Raw genomic sequence first — 23,114 nt, forward strand, 5'->3', positions numbered from 1 at the left:
GTGCAACAATTTGATCAGAGACCAGTTACAGTTCTATGTAGGCAATAGCTAGCAATTAATTCCTCTTTTTTTGTCATTCAGAACATATATCCTTCTTTAGTATCTTAGAAGACTAACTGATATATTTTAGAAGATAGTTATTTTTAATAAACCTTTATCCCCATCCACACTGGATATGTTATCTAATCTAAGACACAGATTTAGTTCCGTTTCTTGAAGCCACTCAGTGTAAATTTCTTGGCACCTCCAAAATGCCAGCCATTCAAGTATTGATAGCCTGGTCCCAAGATTCTCCTACAAATGGATCATTAGAGATAATTGAGAGGCTTCAGCAAGGGATCTCAGCCCCTTCACATGTTTCTATGACTGAGAAATGATCCTCCCTCTGGCTAGGATGTCAAGCTTGCAGCTTTGGAAGTGAAGATGTAGAGACAGACGTTCTAGCCAGCTCAACCTCAAGTCTGCACTTCTCTTTCTCATAAGTGGACACGATCCCAAGTCTGTTCAATCTCAGTCACTCTCCTGTGAACCTATTCCAATAGGTCTATAGCCCAGTTGGAATTGTGGTACCCAGAATTGAACGCACACTGACACATCAAATTAGAATGTAATTACCACAGAATAAAAATGCCAAATCTAGGAACTGCCACATCGTATTTAAAAGATAAGTATTTATTTCATTTCTCCTCTTCTTTTCCTAGACAAATGAGTTTCTAGAAACGCAATAACTCTTCTAAGGATGTCACCATTGACTCATTCCACTTACATTCAGTGAAACTCCTTCACATTGGCTGCCACTAAGCCATTTTTTTAATTTACACAATTTTTTAAATTATCTATGTGGAGGACCTTCCATTTTATCTTTGTTAAATATTACCTTGTAAGATTGTAAACATTGAACTGGCCTATGAAAACCCTTATTCCCCACCCTACAGTTATGTATTGCCTACAAACTGATGGACATTTGGACTAAGGATAGAGTTTTGTGGCATTTACAAGATGTGAAACTCCCAACTAGCTTATTTCTATTAATCAATACTCTTTGGGTCATCCAGTTAATAAACTGCTTAAATAGTTTCTGTCCTAGCAACATTTTGTCTGCTAAAATCTTATGAGAGTCTTTGTCAAAGGAACTTTCGGAAACCATTTCCAGGTAATCTGTGCCTGTCACATCTTCACCCATCAACTGTCACCACCTGTCAAAAGTACACAAGATCCTGGTGATCATCACTTCCTTTTCCAGGTGTTCATAGGCCATTCCTAACTGTTCGCAAGTTCCCAGAACACCCCATACTCCTTTGCTCATGTTACTTTTCTGCCTTGAATGATTCCTTTTCCACTCTCAAGACTCCCCTCAAAAGCCATTTTATCTGGGAAGAATTTCCTCCTCTTCTCATTCTTTGGGTAGGATCAATCATTTCTACTGTAAGCAACCACTGTGTGAAGGGGCCTATACTGCACCAGGTAGTGTGGGTGGGAGGGGTCGGGGGTGGACACAGACATGTAAACAGCTAAATACATTGGCATTGCATCCTGCCCTAAGGAAGTGACTCTAGCACAGAGTATGGCCCTTAAGAATTATTTAGTGAAGGACTAATGTTGATTGATACACTTAAAGAAAAGTCAAGATTTTAGGTAAGAGAAAGGGATAGTGTAGGTTCTAAGAAATAGGGATAGTATCCAAAATACACTCTTTAAATTCATTTGTTCAAAATATATGTATTTGATGGTAATCTTCCATTACACTCCAGAAGAGCTTTGCCATGATTTTTCCATTAGGGAGGAGCAGTGGTGGAGATTTTCCAGAAGATCATGGGTCAGAGGCCTAACAAAGTGCTGCCAAATTACAAAACACCATTTTTGTGTCTTCAAGAGACTTTGAGGAAAAAGGAAGGTTCTGGAGACAGATGCTTCTGCCTCTAAGCAGATAGTCCCATGAAATAAAGGAAGTATTTTATAGATGGTACAATGGATCCTAACAAATCAGGGATGTCTCAGGTGATGTCTGTGAAGTTCAACCAGTGAAATATGCTGGCAACATCAAGGGACTCATGACGATAATGATGCGTGGTTCAATGTGTGCTATAAAAGCATCTAAAGTGTGCCATAAAAATTTAAACATCAGGAGCCTCTCCAAATGGAACTTCCATCCAGAGCACACGTGACACATGAGTAGTAGAATCTGGGCACTCAGACCTGAGATAATGAGTTTTTTAATAATAAAATTATGCTTTTATCATTATCTTTGTATACCTTCCTGGATTCTCCAAGACAGAAGTTGTCTAAAAATTTATCAAGTTCAGGTTCTTATACAAAGAACTGAATTTATCCCCAACACTGAACTGCAGCAGACCCTAACTGGAGACTGTGCTCAGCTGTAGAAATATCTCGGCATATTCGTTCTGAGACCACTTCTGTCCGTAGCATCATATATGACCACAGGTAGGGTGAATGCACACATTTCTGCTGATGCTCTATCATTTTTTTCCTTGACCTCTCTGTCTCCTATAGATTTCATAAGTCTTGCCAGTGAGGGTGAAGGAATTCCAACCCCTCCAAAATAGCTAATTCTTATAAAAAACTAAAAGGGACCTCAGGAGAAATGTTTACTAACTAATGACTGAAGAATCATTGCTTAAGTGTGGGTCAAATGATTTGTACTCGTGACACTGCAATACTGTTCCCACAGGACACCCACAAATTGTGGTTTAACCTACCTCATTGTAAAAAGAGAGAGGAAGAAAGACAGAGCAATGTCATGGAAAAAGTATAAGTGTTGGAATCCCATAAACCAAATTCAGATCCTAATTCTGCTGCTTGCAGCTGTGTGACTCTAGGCAAGTTTCTTAGCCTGTCTGAACCATCGTTCACTCATCTGTGAAATGAAGAAATTAATATGTCTAATAAGGATTAAGTTAGGTGCCAAATTATTTTAGTCCCCTTACGGTTCCTTAATATCAAAATGACGAACTGATCAGTTGTTAGACATTCCTTTAAAACTCTGTCATCTCTCTTCAGTAGGAAAGTGAGAATGAAAATAAGAATGACTAAAATGTAATTATGCTAATACTGCATATCCTAGTATTTTGTTCTGCTTCATTGAAAGAGCATTTGAGAGTAATTTAAGATTTTTTTACGTCCTCAGTCTATCATCATATATTGGAAAACACCTTGTGCATAAAGAAAGACTAAGAGTTATTAAGCAGAATTTATTCATACTGGTTGAAGAGAAGACCCATGTGCAGAACACAGCTTTTAACTCTAACCACATGGTTAAGGGTTTAGGAAACATCAGACACAAAATTATAATCACTGCTTTAAAGTTCATTGAATATATATAAGTGCATAACTATGAACTATACGTAGGCTACATGTGGCTCATCAGAGATTGTTTCAAAGACTAGGGATAAAATCAACCAACTAAAACCATCTAAAGACAGTTGAAGTTCCAATTTTGAATTGAGTCAAACAAAATTATAACTTGCTCCTCACTTTTTCTTCTTAAGGAAATGTGTAACAATTTTTAGAGTTCTTTAAATAGCAAAAATCTTAGGGCCACTTCCCTTTCTGAACAAGCATTAATATTAATATCAAGATGTATTTCTATATCTCAAATGAAAGTCATTTGATCAATAAGTGCAATATTCAAACAGTAAGTATTGTTTTAAAGAGTAAAAGTAAAATCGTTATTGGACAGATAAAATAATAAAAGCAGAATGTGAAGATGCAAACACCTTTTCTCAGATATTATCCTTAGTTATTGTTTCTTTCCTTCCAATCTCATAGCTACACCCTTGCTGGTCCTGACACCATTGAATGCCTGGCCAGTGGCGAGTGGAGTGGAAGTAACCAGCAGTGTCTGGCCGTCTCCTGTGATGAGCCCCCCAACGTGGAACATGCCTCTCCAGAGACCGCCCATCGGTTATTTGGAGACATTGCATTCTACTACTGCTCAGATGGTTACAGCCTGGCAGACAATTCCCAGCTCATCTGCAATGCCCAGGGCAAGTGGGTTCCCCCAGAAGGTCAGGCTGTGCCCCGTTGTATAGCTCATTTCTGTGAAAAACCTCCATCTGTTTCCTACAGCATCTTAGAATCTGTGAGCAAAGCCAAATTTGCAGCAGGCTCAGTTGTAAGCTTCAAATGCATGGAAGGTTTTGTACTGAACACCTCAGCCAAGATAGAATGTATGAGAGGTGGGCAGTGGAACCCTTCCCCCTTGTCCATCCAGTGCATCCCCGTGCGCTGTGGAGAGCCACCAAGCATCATGAATGGCTATGCAAGTGGATCAAACTACAGTTTTGGGGCCATGGTAGCTTATAGCTGCAACAAAGGGTTCTACGTCAAAGGAGAGAAGAAGAGTACCTGCGAAGCCACAGGACAGTGGAGTAGCCCCACACCCACATGCCACCCTGTATCTTGCAATGAACCACCTAAGGTAGAGAATGCCTTTCTGGAGGTAAGAGACTAATTAGCAAGTGATCCATGGCTTTCATTACAGGCCCAGCCCATTGTGGCTAACGGGGGATTCAGAAGCAGAGGCAGTAAACAGATTAGTTGTTGAAAAACAGAAGTAGCTAAATCTATAGGTAGTGAACATTGGAGAAAATTTGATAGACATTATGAATCCTTTTAATATATTAGCTTTCTACTTTCTGCTAGCATATAGACACTCGAAGCCCTTTGTAGCAATATCTTAGCCCTAACCATGAAGTTGGAATAAGCCAATTTTAATAAAATACCACTTTGCATTATCAAAAAAGTTATTCCAAGATAGATGTATGTTTTATTTTATAGAAATCAAGGTCTCAATGAAACCTAGAGAAATATGACTGTTTCTACTTTTTAGAGAAAAGATGAGGTAAACCATCCACTCACTATGATGCAGTTTTTGTGAGCTTCTTTGAGTGAGCTTAAAGGCAATGTCGCCCTGATGGACAAAGTGTTACGTCAGACCCTCATGCCCTGCTTTCACGCTAACACGCGTCTTCTCATTAAAAGCATCAAGAAAACGAGAATGAGGATCTATTCCTCCAAATCAAGGGCCATTTTAAATAAATAATATTCTAATTAAACACTTTATAAAAACCCACACATATATAGTACCTTTTCTCTTTTCTATTTAACAACAACAAAATAATAGTAAACGCCTTTTATTTAAGACTTTTGCTCAGATATGTTAGCTTTCTATCGGAAGATGGTATATGGTTTATGTAAGGAGGCTTTCTTCATTCATTAATTTAACGGATATTTCTGAAGCTCTTATTAGGCGCCAGATAAGCATTGGAGATCTAGTAATTAATAATACAGATCAAGTCTGTGATGACATCATGCTTACATGCATGTGGGGTCCCCAAGCAATAAATAAGTAAACAAAACAAATAATTATGTTCAAATTACTGAGAAGTCACTACAACACAGAAGCTAGACTTTACCATTATCACTAACAAAGAACCATAGTAATCTTTTTAGTTTTCATAACTAATTCACTTTTTGTACCGCCTAAAAGTGACCTTTTATTATATGAATCACTTATTTATTTGAATTTTGAGATCATGAAGATTAAACTTTTGTTTAAAGATAAAATACTGCTTTTTATTTCCCATCCTTATTTTATAGCATAATTTTTTTCAATTATGTTAAGAATGAACACAAAACTCTGATAAAACTCCTAGGACCATATCCATGAAAAATATTTTGTGTGCTTTTTGTACTATAAAACAACATTAACAAATAAATGTATGTTCGTGTGTGTTTCCCTTTATGTTATTAAAACAACAAACTATGGCATGACTTTGGTCAGCAAGATTTTTTTGAATTTACCAAGTAATTTCTAATTTTCTGTATCACTCTATCAATTCATCAATCAATTTAGAGACTTTTGATCTTTTACGTATTATGGCCGCAGCACTGTGGTCAACATTTCTGCAGTAAGATTACTTAATTGACCTTTTGTTTTGTTCACTTATTGAAAAACATAGAGTGGACTTACTGGAAAAAACATAAGTCCTCATTTGCTTATGTCTAAGTTGATTCATTTTAATGTAGACATTTTAGTCTCTTTTTTACTATTTAATGTATTTAGTTAATCATATTATCTGTTACATAAATTGTACTTAATTGTTTTCTCCCTATTATGCAGCATGCAACTGGGAGGATCTTTGAGAGTGAAGTGAGGTATCAGTGTAATCCAGGCTATAAGTCAGTTGGAAGTCCTGTATTTGTCTGCCAAGCCAATCGCCACTGGCACAGTGAATCTCCTCTGTCATGCATCCCTCTCAACTGTGGAAAACCTCCTCCAATCCAGAATGGCTACATGAAAGGAGAAAATTTTGAAGTAGGGTCCAAGGTTCAGTTTTTCTGTAATGAGGGTTATGAGCTTGTTGGCGACAATTCTTGGACATGCCAGAAATCTGGCAAATGGAATAAGAAGCCAAACCAAAAGTGTGTGCCCACCAAGTGCCCAGAGCCACCCCTCCTGGAAAACCAGCTCGTGTTGAAGGAGTTGACTACTGAGGTAGGAGTGGTGATGTTTTCCTGTAAAGAAGGGCATGCTCTACAGGGCCCCTCTGTCCTGAAATGTTTGCCATCCCAGCAATGGAATGATTCATTTCCTATTTGTAAGATGGTTCTATGTCTCCCACCTCCCCTGATTTCCTTTGGTGTTCCTGCTCCTTCTTCTGCTCTTCATTTTGGAAGCACTGTCAAGTATTCTTGTGTGGATGGGTTTTTCCTAAGAGGAGATCCTACCACTTTCTGCCAAGCTGATGGTACCTGGAGCTCTCCACTGCCAGAATGTGTTCCAGTAGAATGCCCCCAACCTGAAGAAATCCTCAATGGCATCATTGATGTGCAAGGTCTTGCTTATCTCAGCACAGCTCTCTATACTTGCAAGCCAGGCTTTGAGTTGGTGGGAAATACTACCACCCTTTGTGGAGAAAATGGTCACTGGCTTGGAGGAAAACCAACATGTAAACCCATTGAGTGCCCAAAGCCCAAGAAGATTTTGAATGGCAAATTCACTTACACAAACCTACACTATGGGCAAACCATTACATACTCTTGTGACCGAGGCTTTAGGCTTGAAGGTCCCAAAGCCTTGACTTGTTTGGAGACAGGTAATTGGGATGTGGATGTCCCATCTTGCAACGCCATCCATTGTAATCCTCCACAACCCATTGAAAATGGTTTTGTAGAAGGTGCAGATTACAGCTATGGTGCCATGATCATCTACAGCTGCATCCCTGGATTCCAGGTAGCTGGTCATGCCATGCAGACTTGTGAAGAGTCAGGATGGTCAAGCTCCATCCCAACTTGTGTACCCATAGACTGTGGTCTCCCTCCTCACATTGATTTTGGAGACTGTACTAAGGTCAAAGACGGTCAGGGATATTTTGACCAGGAAGAAGATGTGATGGAAGTTCCACATGTGACTCCTCACCCTCCTCGTCATCTGGGAGCAGTGGCTAAAACCTGGAAAAACACAAAGGGATCTCCTGCTACACATTCAGCAAACTTTCTATATGGCACCATGGTTTCATACACCTGTAATCCAGGATATGAACTTTTGGGAAACCCTGTACTGATCTGCCAGGAAGATGGAACATGGAATGGCAGTGCACCATCTTGCATTTCAATCGAATGTGACTTGCCTGTTGCTCCTGAAAATGGCTTTTTGCATTTTACAGAGACTACCATGGGCAGCGCTGCACAATATAGCTGCAAACCGGGACACATTCTGGTGGGCTCTGACATAAGACTTTGTCTCCAAAATAGAGAGTGGAGTGGTACTTCTCCACGCTGTGAGGCCATTTCATGCAAAAAACCAAATCCGGTTATGAATGGCTCCATCAAAGGAAGTAACTACACATACCTGAGCGTGCTGTACTATGAGTGTAATCCTGGGTATGTGTTGAATGGCACTGAGAGGAGAACATGCCAAGGAAATAAAAATTGGGATGGGGATGAGCCAGTTTGCATTCCTGTGGACTGTGGTTCACCCCCAATCTCAGCTAATGGCCAGGTGAAAGGAGATGAGTATACATTCCAAAAAGAGATTGAGTATACTTGCAATGTAGGGTTCTTACTTGAGGGAGCCAGGAGTCGTGTTTGTCTTACCAATGGAACTTGGAGTGGAACCACTCCCATCTGTGTGCCTGTCAGATGTGCCAACCCACCACAGGTGGCAAATGGGGCGATGGATGGCCTAGACTATGGTTTGGGGAAGGAAGTAGTGTTCCACTGTCAGGAGGGCTATGTCTTGCATGGTGCTCCAAAACTCACCTGTCAGTCGGATGGGACATGGGATGCAGAGGTTCCTCTCTGTAAACCAGTCAACTGTGGACCTCCTGAAGATCTTGCTCATGGCTTCCCTAATGGCTTTTCCTTTTCTCATGGGGGCCAGATACAGTATCAATGCTTTTCTGGTTATAAGCTCCATGGAAGTCCTTCAAGAAAGTGTCTCTCCAATGGCTCCTGGAGTGGCAGCCCACCGTCCTGCCTGCCTTGCAGGTGTTCCACACCAGTAATTCAAAATGGAGCTGTCAATGGGACAGATTTTGGTTGTGGAAAGGCAGCCCAGATTCAGTGCTTCAAGGGTTTCAAGCTCCTGGGACTTTCTGAAATCACCTGTGAAGCCAATGGCCAGTGGAGCTCTGGCTTCCCACGCTGTGAACACACTTCTTGTGGTTCTCTCCCAGTGATACCAAATGCATTCATCACTGAGAGCGGCTCTTTAGAGGAAAATGTGATCACTTACAACTGCAGACCTGGGTATGTCATACAAGGCAGTTCAGATCTGATTTGTATGGAGAAAGGGATGTGGAGCCAGCCTCATCCCGTCTGTGAGCCAGTGTCCTGTGGACCCCCACCGTCTGTTGCCAATGCAGTGGCAACTGGAGAGGCACACACCTATGAAAGTAAAGTGAAACTCAGGTAAGACCATGGCTCTTCAGTCTCCAAGGGGTGCAGGCAGGAGCGTTGTAAAATGAAAAGTCATAGATCAAAAATTTAGCTCATTAGGAAGAAAATACCACCTCAGGACTGCTCTCCAAAAACTAAAGCTTTTACCACTTGCCTTTATTCTACCCATACTTATATAGAAACCCGTTGACTATAAAGATAAAATTCTACATTTTCAGGTTGTAGTTCTTAATATAATTACCCTGATTGCCATATTCCATAGAGTTTCATGAAACAGCAAGATCCTCTAGCTAGCTTTAGCATCTCTTAAATCACAAGGCTGTTTTTCAAAGGTCATGCTGGTAAATTTCTTTGTGATATCACTTTATGATGATATTCATACGTGCCGATGTTGAGGAAATAAGGCAAAAGCTGAAGAATTCAGGTCAAAAGACCACTTTCATTGATCAATAAAAATAGGGTGATATTCTTAAGGGGACTTCCAACCTATGCTATCTGAAGAAACTAAGCATTTAATGCACAAAGGTGATTTTTGCTGGAAAACTTTTCTATGTAAAATGTATTATTTAAAAGGATGAGAAAATAATGGAATTAATTTTTAAATTAAGTTTTTGTTGGAATAAATCCCTGAAATGTTCAAAGATATCTCAACTCTCTAAGTCAATTTAGATTTTATTAACATCTCCAAGGGAATTATGGGTTATCCTTCACAGGTTGGCTTCTTAGAGTTTATTAATAATTCAACAACTCTTCTTAAGCATGTCTGTTGTGGGCATTTTAATCCTACTTTCATTTTCTCTTAATTGCCATAAGAAGTAAACCCGGGGGAAGATTGTCAATAAGAAAGCTAAAGAGTAGTGGCTCATGCGCTGAGAAGAAAAACAAAAATGATTCCTTGCTTTTGATATGCATTTTCAAGTTTTTATGTGGATGTTGGTGTGTCAGATATCCTGAGAAGTCACGTATCGCCTGCTTCTCAAGACTTCTCTGTTTGTTATTCCTTATTGTCTGTTGATTACTTCTTCTTTCAGATCTTCACTTAATAGCAGATAAACAGATCATTCCAAGCTTGCAAAACCTGGGACTTCTACCTAGTCTATAATTTGTGAAATTAAAAAATATGTCCACCTAATAAATGTTAGTTAATTAAGTGGCTTAATTAAAAAGGTAGTGTAGTATGGTGGCAAAAGCTGGATTCTAGAGCCATATTCCCTAGGTAGGAATCTCAGCTGTCACTTCTTGGGGAAATTATTTAATCTCTTTGATGTCGGTTTCATTATCTGCAAATGGGAATAAAGGTAATAATAGTACCTACTCATAGGGTTCACATGAGAATTTAATGAGTTAACATTTGTAGAGCACTTAGAACCGTGACTGGAATTTAATAAGTGCTATGTAAATATTTGCTGAGCAAATAAATGCAAATTTAAAAATCACAGAGAGTTTTAGAGCCAGATTGAACTTGAGTTTGAACACCCATGCTACTGTTACATGATAATAGCTAATAATTAGGATTAAAAGAAATACCCTATTTCAAAGGCCTAGAACAGTGTTTGGCACAAAGTACATACCCAATAAATATTAATTGTGTTATATTCTTACTGGTATCTAAGTCTTTTTATGACTTTGTCTAGAATTTCTTGAACTGTCATCTGTTTTTAGAATAAATGAATTCAATAGTGATATTATCCACAATGAAGGTAAATAATATCAACAACATTTAAAGCGACTTGTCTTGGCTAATCCTTAATGTGGATAACTAAAGATCGATCTGGTTATCATTGCTGTGTTGGTGTTTTGGCATGGCAATGCCATCTACCTGATGTTTGAATCCATTTTATATATCACATAAAGTGTCTACTGAGCGTTTTAACAGCTTCTTAAATCCAAGAACAGATCATCAATTATATTGTACTCACTTTAAGGCGCTCATTTTGGCTTTTCCATTGCAGGTGTCTGGAGGGTTATATGATGGATACAGATATAGATACATTCACCTGTCAGAAAGATGGTCTTTGGTTCCCTGAGACAATCTCCTGCAGTCCCAGAAAATGTCCTCTGCCAGCAAACATAACACATCTACTCATTCATGGGGATGATTTCAGTGTGAATAAGCAAGTTTCTGTGTCATGTGCAGAAGGGTATACCAATGAGGGGGTTAACACATCAACATGTCAGGTAAGACTCCCTATCTTAATTAGAATGTGTAAGTATAATTCATTTATATGTATTATATATATAAATGTATATGTCCCCACACAAGCAGTATCTTGCTGTCCTGAAAAGAAAAAAATGCCTCAAGTTTCCAATCATATCAAAGGATTTGAGAAGTTTTTTGGTAGAAATATAATCAAATATATCTTTCTTTCCAATATTCCCATTTTTAAACTAAGAAAGTGCCAAGAGGAGGTGAAAAAACATTTAGATAAAATGTTAAAATATCTATAACAAGATATTCATTAGATAAAATGTTAAAATATCTATAACAAGATATTCATTAGATAAAATGTTAAAATATCTATAACAAGATATTCATGACAAATTAGGCATAAGTCATATGGTCCACGCATAGATGCTCAAAAGAGTGTGTGTGTGTATATATATATAAGTATATATATATTTTTTTAAGTACATGACCCGCTCCAAAATACATACTAGAATGTTTTCAAGTATTCATGTTGGAATGGAGAAAACGAAGGCAAGTTTTTAAACTTTGAGTGGTATGCCTATAAGTTGCTATTTCTCATAAACATTAAATTAAACTGTAGAATTATGTGAAATATATGGGTGCGTTGGTATGTCATGAAATATTTGTACCAACCATCCAGTCCTCATCCATCATAATGAAAACATATTTCTTGGAGTCCTTGATTTTTTTAATGGATTCTATTAGTAACAAAAAGCTTGGTTTTTGTGTTTAAAAAGTGTCTAAAATTGTTTAGAGATGACCATTAAGGCCGTCTAATAAATAACGTGTTTTTTAAGGCTGCAGATAAAAAGTAGCAGAAAGACCAAATTCTAGATCTTCTTGATTATTATTTCGGAGATTATTCTGCCATACAATCAGTATTTGCAAACTTCTTCATTCATACATATTAACTCCTAAATGTAACATAATTTGTTATTTGTTATTTAGCCTGATGGCACCTGGGAGCCACCATTTTCTGATGAATCCTGCAGTCCAGTTTCTTGTGGGAAACCTGAAAGTCCAGAGCATGGATTTGTGGTTGGCAGTGAATACACTTTTGAAAGCACAGTTATTTATCAGTGTGAACCTGGCTATGAATTAGAAGTAAGTGAACAAACTTTTAACCAGAATTAATTTGTTGTTCTGATCTACTTGGGAACATTTTCATTATTAGCACTGATTTCTTTCACTGATTTTGGTTCTAAAAGATTTTTTTATACTTTATTATCTTATCCTAACACTTTACAATAAATATTTAAGGTGATTTATAATCTTAAAAGGCAAAATAAGTCTTGAATTAAAAAAATTAAAGCCATGGTAAAGGAAGAGGAAATTAGTATACCAACCACAAGACTGGTACTGTGACTTCAATTGCCCATTTAACCTGTGTTTCTGCCTCCTGTTAATCATACTCTGCAACAAGGCAGCCCATCTGTCACCGTATGGAGGTGACTGTAAGGATTTAGGTATGCAAAGCTAGGATTGCCTCCAGCAATGGGCTCAAATAACCTTGTCAAGTTCCTGATTGAGATGCCAGGTTCCCACATGGCAGATCTGGCCTGAAAATTCCTCATCGCAGTTCTAACCAAATACTAAGTTAGGTCTCATGACCACTCCTGCTTTGTAATATTAAAACTCCATCAGCAGCGCCTCGGTCTCCCTATTACTTTGGTGGGAATGCTGCAGTCAGTTTTGCTGAAAGCATGATCATATCATCAAACTTAAAATTTAAGAGGCCTGTTTTACGTTATATAACGTTGTCATCTGGTTTTTCAGGAAACCCTTCTCTGCTGTTTTTGTTTGTGTAGTGGTATTTAATGTACGTTTTGCAGAATTATTCATTGCCAGTGATCTGTTAAATTTGTATAGTGCACTCCATTCTTTTCTGACCATGCAATCAAAGAATTGTCATAAAGAGGTCCATGAAAGCTGGAACTAGGCTTATATGGATGTTGTTTTAACTGCTTAAAAGAGTTAAAAAAAAAAAAAAAAAGGAAGGATAATAATGTAATGGTTGATTGCAATTGGAGCGTTTTTCTGTTTTGGAAACCCAGTTGCTCTTCATGTGAGAGTACTAGTGTTGCAATTTATTAAGAAGAAAAGTGGTATAAAATGTAAACATATAGCAAACTGATGGGTCATTAAGTTTGAGGAAGTAGATAATTCACCTTACAATTTTTTTAAATTAATGTTAACTAACTACAAAATTGAGAGAGGTGCCATAGCAATTGTTCTTGCTCCAAGCCACATTTTAGAATTACCAGAGAAACTTAAAAAATATATTGATGTCCAGTTACTTGTAGAAATGAGCGATGCCAGGTCTGGGACAAGAAATGTAAAAGATTAGCCTTGAAAAGCTTGTCAAATGAGATAGCAGGCAACCTAGCAAAGGCTACATGTTAAAAAGACTCAGGGGCCAACTGGATGAGGCCCCCAAGGGCCAAGATGAGACCGTTTTAGCATCAATAAGAGTAATAACTTTAATGGACTGAAACACATCAAATATGTCATGAGTGACAGTAGACTCATAATGATACTAAAAGAAAATTAGTTGGTAACTATTAGAGGATACTCAAGAACAAATTCATTATTTTGAAAACAGACAACGAAAGAGGAAGAAACTGGATGATTGGATAACCAAATAGTAGATGAAAGGAAGTTTCCCTTTATAGAAGTATTCCAGTCAATAAACGATAGAATTTAAATCTCAGAATTCGCAACTCTTAAGAATTAATGGATTTAAGTTGTCATCATGGCTACTGGTGTCAGAAAAAATAGAGGCAACCAGACATTATGTGTCTCCTGGTGGGAAAACACACCATTATGAAAAAGTCTTGCCAAAAACAAGAAAAACTGAATTTGAATCTAGTCAAGCCTCTAAAGCCAACAACCAGTATCAGAGGCAAAGGAACACGCTAAGTGACACCATAGTGAGGTAATCGGCAAAATTCCGTGTGTGGAAATATCTACAAAACAAATGACCCAGTTTTCTGGTTTCTGAAACAAATAAATTGACAGGGTAAGAGGGAAGGAAACTGAGAAGGAATCTGTAGATTTAAAGAGGTACATAAGAGATAAATAAACCCTGTGGACCTTACTTTGTTCCAGATTCAAGTGAACTGTAACAAGATAAAATATAACATTTATGCAACAATTGGAAATTTGAACACTAACTCAACATTTCATTAATATTCAGGAATCATTAAGGTGTGATAATGTTATTGTGGTTATAATTTTTAAGAGCCCCTATCTTTTAGACATTCCTATTGAAATATTTACTATTAAGTAATTTGATTTCTAGGATTTGCTTCACAATAATGCAGGTTCATGGGAAAGGAGTGGGCCTTAGGTGAAACAAGGTTGGCCTTAAGTTAATTGTGTAATCTGGGTGTTGGCTGCATGGGAGTCGTTATACTGTCCTTTCTACTGTTGTATTTTTCATGTCTTTGAATTTTTCTGCAAGACAGTGTTTTAAAAAATGCAAATGCCTGTTTCTCACCCAAGACTAATTAATTCAGTATCTCTGTGGGTTGAGTCTAGGGCAGCAGTAGCTTTTTAAAAGCTCCCAGGTGATTCTCATGTTCAGCCAGGACTGGGAACCACTGCTCTGAGATGTTTCCCAGTGTTTCTCAAAGAGTGGTTTATGAACCACTTGCTTGAGAATCATCTGAGAAGTTGTAAAAAGGAGTGTATGTTCCTAGGCCAAGAATCTGCATTTTTAACAAGTACCTCAGATGCCAAAGGTCAATGGCTGGGAAAGTGGTTAAGAGCAGGCACTTGGTCCTGTCAGACCTCTGTCACAGGCTCTGTCCTCTTGCTGAATGGAAGATGTTGGGGAACCTGCCAAACCTTTCTGAGCCTGTTTCATCCTGTCTATAGTAGAAATGCAGTAACCACATTTGTGAAGTTACTGCAAGGGCTGGAGATAAGAGAAAAAAAGTGGTGAGCTTGGTCCTTTATCCATTGTCTGAGTTCAATATAGGGGAGTTATTAGCATCACTTCCAATGTTCTTTTTATTACCAAAATCAGACAAGGCAATTAGAACAACTAATGTAAATCATGTTAAATTCTTGTACTATATGAATAAGTTTTCATTTATATGTAAGGTACACAACATTTTTGAGTCATCTAAATATCAAAAAATTTACAACACATGCAATCTTGAAATAAAAATTCCTACAGGCAACTGAGGAATAAATCAAAATAAAGAACTCAAAAATGAGATAGGCATGTTATGAAATCACTGCTAATGAGAAATAGAGTGGTTGCTATTATTCTAGAACTTAATATAGCTGTCTAACCGAATTGTTGATTAAGCAGATACATTATGTCAAACATAGTAACCTAAAGCTAATCTGGACCTAAAACTCCAGTTTAATTCACCAAAAACAAGATGTGTAGGGGCTGGCCTGGGGGTGCAGCAGTTAAGTTGGCACGTTCCGGTTTGGCAGCCTGGGGTTCACTTGTTGAGACCCCAGGTACGACCTACACACTGCTTATCAGGCTGTGGCAGGCATCCCACATGTACAGTGGAGGAAGATGGGCACGGATGTTAGCTCATGGCTAATCTTCCCCCCACCCCCCCAAAAAAAAGAGAGAAAAACCCAAGATGTGTAAAGGGACAGAGAGAGAAAAAGAAAGATGGAAATGCATGATGAAATTTGCAACTTACTGAGGAGAGAGCCATGAGATGATATTTGATTTTTTCACATCAACAGTTATAGAAAATAGATTTATCTGAGTTTTTATTGGAATAAAAATTCACATAGTCAAAACAGAATATTTATCTTTCAAAACATGAGAGGAAAGGCAACAAGAAAAAAATAGTAACAGAAAAAGTACTAAACTATTTACTAAAATTAACTATAGGAGTATAGTCCACTCTGGGAAAACCCGAATAGTTAGAGAGCTGGCTTTTATGGTTTGCCACATCCTTCCTCGAAATTAATTAAAAAAAAATTCACAAACTAGAATAGTATATTTTCCTGTGCATACCTAAGTATATAAGCATAGAAAGTACAACAAATGTTAACAGCGTTTATCTCTGGAGGAAGAATCCTGGAAAACTTTGTTTTTCTTTTACATTTTCCAACCTCTCTATAATGAACACTTATTGCTTTTTCAATAAGAAGAAAGTAATGAGTACATATTTTTAAGAAACATTTAATTTTATAGAATGAATATTTTTTTGAAAGTCAGGACGGTATCCTTTCATCAAAGTCAATGAAATTCTTGCAGGTAAGGATTTGTCAGTAATTAATCTGATCATTTAAAGACCTTTGAATAGAAGATCTTTGAATAGAAATACCTTTGAATAGAACAATAAGGATGACATCAGTAAATCAGATAAAAACCAAAGTAAGGGCCAGCCCAGTGGCACGGCAGTTGTTCACACATTCCGATTTGGCGGCCCGGGGTTCGCCAGTTCAGATCCCGGGTACCCACCTATGCACCACTTGTCAAGCCACACTGTAGCAGGCATCGCACATATAAAGCAGAGGAAGATGGACACGGATGTTCACTAAGAGCCAATCTCCCTCAGCAAAAATAGGACGATTGGCAGCAGATGTTAGCTCAGGGCTAATTTTCCTCAAAAAAACAAACAAACAAACAAAACAAAGCAAAACAAAGTAGAGATGATAGCTCCTTTTCAGACTTCTTTCTAATTTAGAACACAGCTTCAAGACAGTAAGATAGCCAAAGGGCTCTGAGCAATGAAAAAACATGTGACAAAATCCACGTGCTGGAGTTCATATATTTGCCTTAGAGTCAAGCCTCTTAAAACAGTACTTAGAACCTAGTCTTTTTTTAACACATAATATTATAAAATTTAACTTATTATTCCATAGTAGATTATGAATTTAAAGCATGGAAAAGGGGTATCCTTAAGAACACTGATGATTATAGTAAAAGATGAACAACAAAGAAGGAGGAAGCAAGGACGCGTAAAAAATCATGTCCAAAAATCCAAGAACAATAGTCTTAGTCTATGTAAGCCTGTGATAACTGTAGGGGGCAAACAGCCTATATATAGAGCTGCCAAGAGCTGTGGGATATTTAAAAATATACAAAAAGTATATTCAAAATAATAATTATAAATAATTTTTCAAGTAAGTTATATGCATTTTACTCTATTTCAGAAGACAGGGAAGTAAATTTTAGAAAGATTTTTACCCAAAATATTTAAAATTTTACATGCTCTGGCTCTTATTAGGGAAGTTTATTTTTAATGGATATGTTGCATTGTCAAAACATTCCATCTTCATACCAATGAGCTATCTTGACATGTTTCTTGTTCGCGAGTGTAGAAAAAACAATTCATATTCTTCGCTGTACCCCTCAGGTATTGAAAAATAAATTCAATTCAAAATATACCAAGCAAATATACTTCTGACGTTTCAAACATGTTCTTCATCATTCTTTGCTATTGGTTATAATTAGTTGTCATTTAAATAGAAAGTGAAACAAAATTTGTACCTTCATTACACTAATTAGCCAGAGTGTAAATTTTGAAGTAATTTGATGAAACATTTTTGAAAGTGTAAAGCTACCCCTTAAACTATATTTATTTAGTGAATTTATTTAGCATTCTAGTGCTGAGAGATTCAAGTTCATAGCTGAGATGACTTTGCATTCCCTTATTATCTTTTCATTATAGTTAAGATCCTGTCAATGACCTTTCTTCGTTGATTCACAGGGAAACGGAGAACGCACCTGTCAGGAGAACAGCCAGTGGAGTGGAGGGGTAGCCACGTGCAAAAGTAAGTTAAGTGGCACTTAGCAGTCCCAAAAATGATGCTGAGGACACAAAATAACAGTATAAGCCCATTTTCTTTAGAAATCCGGTTTGTAATTAAAGAAAAAATTGACTCCATAAACTGCATGAGACCCTTTAATGGGTTTTTGCTCAAGGGCACCAAACCAATAAAAGGGTCAAAAACTGTAGTAGAGATTAATGATTAAATTGGAGTAGAGCATAAGATTACTGACCCGGGAATTGCAAGCATTTTGTTTAGAAGCTGGTTAATTATTGAGTTTATTTGCCTTCTTTTTCGTGGGGTTCCTTTTCCCTCAAATAATTATAAATTAGAAGGCTTAGAGCTGTTGCTTTTTGGTGACAGTACTAGCTAATACTGACATCATCTTAAAGTGATATTGGCACATCTGTCAAATAAATGAATGCTCACATTTTTTGTGGAGTTTTGCATTAACTCATTTTATAACAGCCAAGTTGATTTAGCAAGATGTAGATTAACACACATGACTTTATTCCCAACATATGGTCCATGTGATTCCTCTGTCAAAAGACAATGTATTTAGTTAGAATAGTTACAAACCAATCAAAGTGGCAAGCTTTTAAATTTTCTTATTCTCTTAATATTCCTGGGGGAGCCATTAAATTTTCAAACTGGAAGGGGCCCCTTAGATGATATAGTCCAGCCCCTTTGATTGACAAATGAGTAAATAGGGACCAGGAGAGGTGAAGTGAGTGACTTGCCCAATATCATAAATTAAGTTCACGGGCGAGCTGGCCCTGAGACTTGATGTACTTGAAGCTTCGTTCACTGTTGTTTCAACCATATCTTCTGGGGTAGATTAACGAGCAGCTTTTGTGTGCACAGGAATCTTATGTCTTTTAAGGAATGTTATATAGCTGAAACTCCAATGGAGAATGTGGGTGTTTTTAGTTCTCAAAAACCTATATAAATATTATATAGAAAAACATATTGAGTAACCTCTCAAGTCACAGAAAGGCATCACTGAGGTTTCCTGATAATAGCATTTTTTATCTCAGCTGTTCATGAACAAAAAGTATGTGAATGTGTGTGCAGGAGAGGGGAGTGGGGAATGAAGAGGAAACATGTCTGGATTGTTTCAGCTTTGTGGCAGATTTAATTCAAACTCCAATGACAGTGGTTTGTATATTCCTATCTCTGCAATGCAAAATAGAAATAAAAAGCTCTATATGAATTCTGCTATTCTCTGTGCTTTTCTTTTCCTTCTAAATTATTAAATGTGTAATACAAGTTCTTTGCAGAAAATTAGAAAACACCAATACGCAAGAAAGAAAATAATAGTCTTAATCCCACCACTCAGGGATAAAAACTGTTGATATTTTGATATATTTTATTATGTGCTTTTTTCCTAGGCGTAAAATAATACAGATATTTCTGGGGGGGGGAAGTGTTCATACTGAGCAGCCTGATTTATACAATCTTTATATAATTTACTAAATTATTAAATATATCAATATCTGTATCAATCAGATTTCAAGGAAGCCTGTTCAAGTCAGGAGGATTCCCTCGACCCGTGCTTCTCAAAGTGGCCCGTAGACCAGCAGCATCAGTAGTACCTGGGATCTTGTTAGGAATGCAGAGTCTCAGGCCACACCCCAATCCTACTGAATCAAATTTGCATTTTAACAAGATCACTAGATGATTCCTATGCCCATTACAGTTTGAGAAGCACTGCCTCAACCCTATGGTTTTCAGTCTTCCACACATTGGAATATCCTGGGGAACTCTGAAAAATCTCTTGCCCAATCTGAACCCTATATCGGTTAAGTCAGAATCTCTGAAGGTGGGGACCCCACATCAATTCATTTTTCAAACTTTCAGGTGATTGCAAGTTACAGCCAAGGTTAAGAACCATGGTCCTAAGACATGTGATACTCACCAGACTGAAAGAAGCCCAAAGAAGTCAGTTAGCATCTAATCCAGTGGTTCTCAACTCTGAGTGAGCATTAGAATCATTTGGGGAGCTTTTAAGAAAACGCCAAAAGCTAAGTCCACAACACAGAGATTCTGATACATTTGGTCTGCGATAGGGCCCTAAGCGTAAGAGCTTCCCAGGGACTCTAATGTGCAGCCAAAGTTGAGGATCAGTGGTCTGAACTGCCTTCTCTACCCACACAAACATCATAAAATTAAGACATACTCACTCTTTTATGATTTTTGAAAGGGTGATCCTGCTTTCCTCCTAGCACATTCCTATGAATAACATTTCTCACTGGTGCAAAATCATTCTTTATAATTACACTAAAATTACCCATCAGTTTATGGGGTCTGTATACCCCTAGACCATATAATGTGTCCTTTATCTGAATTTGCCCCCAGGTTCGTGGTTTCCTGTCCTTTATATTTTCCTATTATATTTTACCATCCAATAATTTTATCTTTAATCTCTCCTTACAAGCAATATGACCTTGACCAAATCATTTAACCTCTCTTAGCCTCACTTTCCTTCAACTGTGAAATGAGATAATCTCAGAATTGTTGTAAGGTGACTAGATTTAACCAAAAGACAAACCAAAAAAAGAATACCCAGTTAAATTTAAATTTCAGATTAAAAATAATTTTTAATATAAATGTGCCCCATGCAATATCTGGGCCATATTTATTCTAAAAGTTTATTTGTTGTTTATCTGCTACTGTAGTTTAACTGGACATTCTGTATTTTATCTAGCCAACTCTAGTTGTAAGAAATAAATTTGATAATGTCTGGAAAGTTCTTGGCCATGGTAGCAACTTAACAAATGAAAATTCCTTTATTTTACCCACCTGCTCATCCATACCCCCAGCATTATTAACAACGAAAGGTGGCAACATACATAAAGACAGCTAGAGTCAATAAGGCAAAATACTAATGTTTAATTGTCTGCTTGTCTTAATCCAAAACTCGGCATGCTGGGATTTTTTTTCTCCTTCTATGGGTATCATTGTGCCTCACACATGAGTAGGCTGTAATATTTTCTATGATGCCTTGAGTACCTTTAGCAATTGTAGCAGAAGAAGGAAAGAGGATTGGGAGAAGCATTTAATATGAGGCTTTTATTTTTCTTTTTAGAGAGCAAGTGTGAATCTCCACTTGGGTTTCTGAACGGGAAAGCGGAAATCGAAAACACTACCGCAGGACCCAGCGTGGTGTATTCCTGCAGCCGAGGCTACAGCCTTGAAGGCGCTCCTGAGGCGTACTGCACTGAAAATGGAACTTGGAGCCAGCCAGTTCCTCTCTGCAAACGTGTGTGTTGACTTTAGGAGAGGTTTTAATCAGACTCAGTTCCATGATTTGTTTCCCAAATGTCTAAAACATAGAGAAAACTCCACTGATCAGTGTGCTTGGCCCTGAGGAAGCGATCTGTGCATATCCAGACCAAATACTATGGGGTGTTTTAAAAATCTACTTGTGTTATCTAAAATATCCTGTCTGAGAATCGGCTTTTATCAGATTCCTTGGATGATTGCAAGTCCAAGGTACTAAGAGGAAATGTGACTTAATGAAAACCTTTTGGTGTAAATGTATAATGGATTTGATTGGGGATATGAAAGGGGTGAAGAAAGAAAATATGTTTAATGTGTGATATTAATAAAGTATATATAAGTATAGTAAATAAAGATAATTAGTTGTAACCACTGGACTGAAAACATTCACAGACAAGGTATAAATTGAGAGAGCTCTGGTTACTGTGCGAAGTACGTGTCATAAGGCAGTAACTGAGCCTTTAGAATTCATCAGACGCCTACCTCACTCACAGATTGATTAGCGCCCATTGAAAATCAGAAAACTTGAAACTGCTAGAAATAGGTGTTGATATGTGTGTCACACGCTTGCAGCAAGAAATCCTTGCACTATCATCATTTCCTGTTTTTCCTTCAGAAATGAATCAATTTTTATCAATAAGCCTGGCAAACTCAACAATTTAAGTTCTAATAGCCTGTTTATAGGAATGTGGGTCTGAAGTCGTATTCAACTCACTTAGAAATGTCTGATGACCTTCTGGGTCATCCTACTGAAGGACTTCAGTAAAAGAAAGTGAAGCGACAGTAAGAAGCACTTTCTCTATGTTCTTAATATTTTCAAATATTAAGGGAATATTTGACAAACTCCTTGATTTCTAGCATACCTTTTGTTTCCCCAATGCTGATCAAAAACAATCTAAAATAATGTTGTAAGCCATAACTTCAGACAACAATTTAATTTGCCACCCAGGAGGTTAAGGACCATGCATTAGGATTTTCAGATCTTGTCTAATTTTATCCTTACAAATAATTTCATGTGAATGCAAAGCAAGTCTGCGTTTAATGTCTGAAGATCTATATTTTTAAGCCTCATATTACCGTCCCTGAGAACCCAGCTCCTACAGGGCTCATACTCTGCCTTCAAAGAAAGAAATTAAGAAAAGAGGGAAAATATCAGTAAGCATTTTCTTTTCTTTTTTACAGCAAATCCATGCCCTGTCCCTTTTGTGATCCCCGAGAACGCTCTGCTTTCTGAAAAGGAGTTTTATGTTGATCAGAACGTGTCGATCAAGTGTAGGGAAGGCTTTCTACTCCAGGGCCAAGGCGTCATTACCTGCAACCCTGATGAGACGTGGACTCAGACAAGTGCCAAATGTGAAAGTAAGTCAGCCGGTGGAATCGAGTTAATTTCATTGGTGCAGAATGTTTTCTCATCCTTGTGAGATTATTTTTAATGGAACTTAGTTATAGATGTTTACATCTCTGCCTTATCATGCGTATCAGCTTGTGTGTTGATAATTGTAAAAATTCAAAAAAAAACCTTGAATTCCAAACATAAAAGGAAAAAAATCTTCCAGAACTAGGCTGAAACCTACCTGACCAAGATTCACTGAACAGATTTTCAAAATGTGCTCTTCTAAGAGCAAGCAAGATATTAAACCTAAAATACGTAGTTTTTCTCCACATTGTCAGAGTCCATAAACTATCCTTTAATAGGCTATGGAGGCAATAAAAAATTATTCACAGTGGTTCTTAAACTTGAGCCTGCATCAGAACTACCTAGAGGGCTTGTTAAAAACACATACTGAGCCCCATCCCCAGAGTTTCTGATTCCGTCAGACTGGAGGGCTCAGGTAAGGCCTGAGAATTAGCATTTCTAACAAGTTCCTAGGTGTTGCTGATGGCGATACTGCTGGTCCTGGAACCACAATTTGAGAAGCTCTGGGCTAGCACCCTCTTGATACACAACATGTGATCTGACAGC

General features: G+C 37.6%; 1 protein-coding gene across 1 annotated transcript in view; it reads left to right on the forward strand.

Annotated features, from left to right (window-relative positions):
• SVEP1 (sushi, von Willebrand factor type A, EGF and pentraxin domain containing 1) overlaps window positions 1-23,114 on the forward strand; it is a 168,429-nt gene that overhangs the window by 129,139 nt on the left and 16,176 nt on the right. The window contains exons 37-43 of the mRNA XM_014834470.3: window positions 3,787-4,459; window positions 6,143-8,934; window positions 10,875-11,100; window positions 12,059-12,214; window positions 17,809-17,872; window positions 20,958-21,131; window positions 22,334-22,510. Of these exons, the coding sequence (XP_014689956.2) occupies window positions 3,787-4,459; window positions 6,143-8,934; window positions 10,875-11,100; window positions 12,059-12,214; window positions 17,809-17,872; window positions 20,958-21,131; window positions 22,334-22,510 (4,262 nt within the window). The remainder of the gene's footprint in view (window positions 1-3,786; window positions 4,460-6,142; window positions 8,935-10,874; window positions 11,101-12,058; window positions 12,215-17,808; window positions 17,873-20,957; window positions 21,132-22,333; window positions 22,511-23,114) is intronic.

Source organism: Equus asinus, chromosome 10, assembly GCF_041296235.1.
Source record: "Equus asinus isolate D_3611 breed Donkey chromosome 10, EquAss-T2T_v2, whole genome shotgun sequence".
NCBI classification, from domain to species: domain Eukaryota; kingdom Metazoa; phylum Chordata; class Mammalia; order Perissodactyla; family Equidae; genus Equus; species Equus asinus.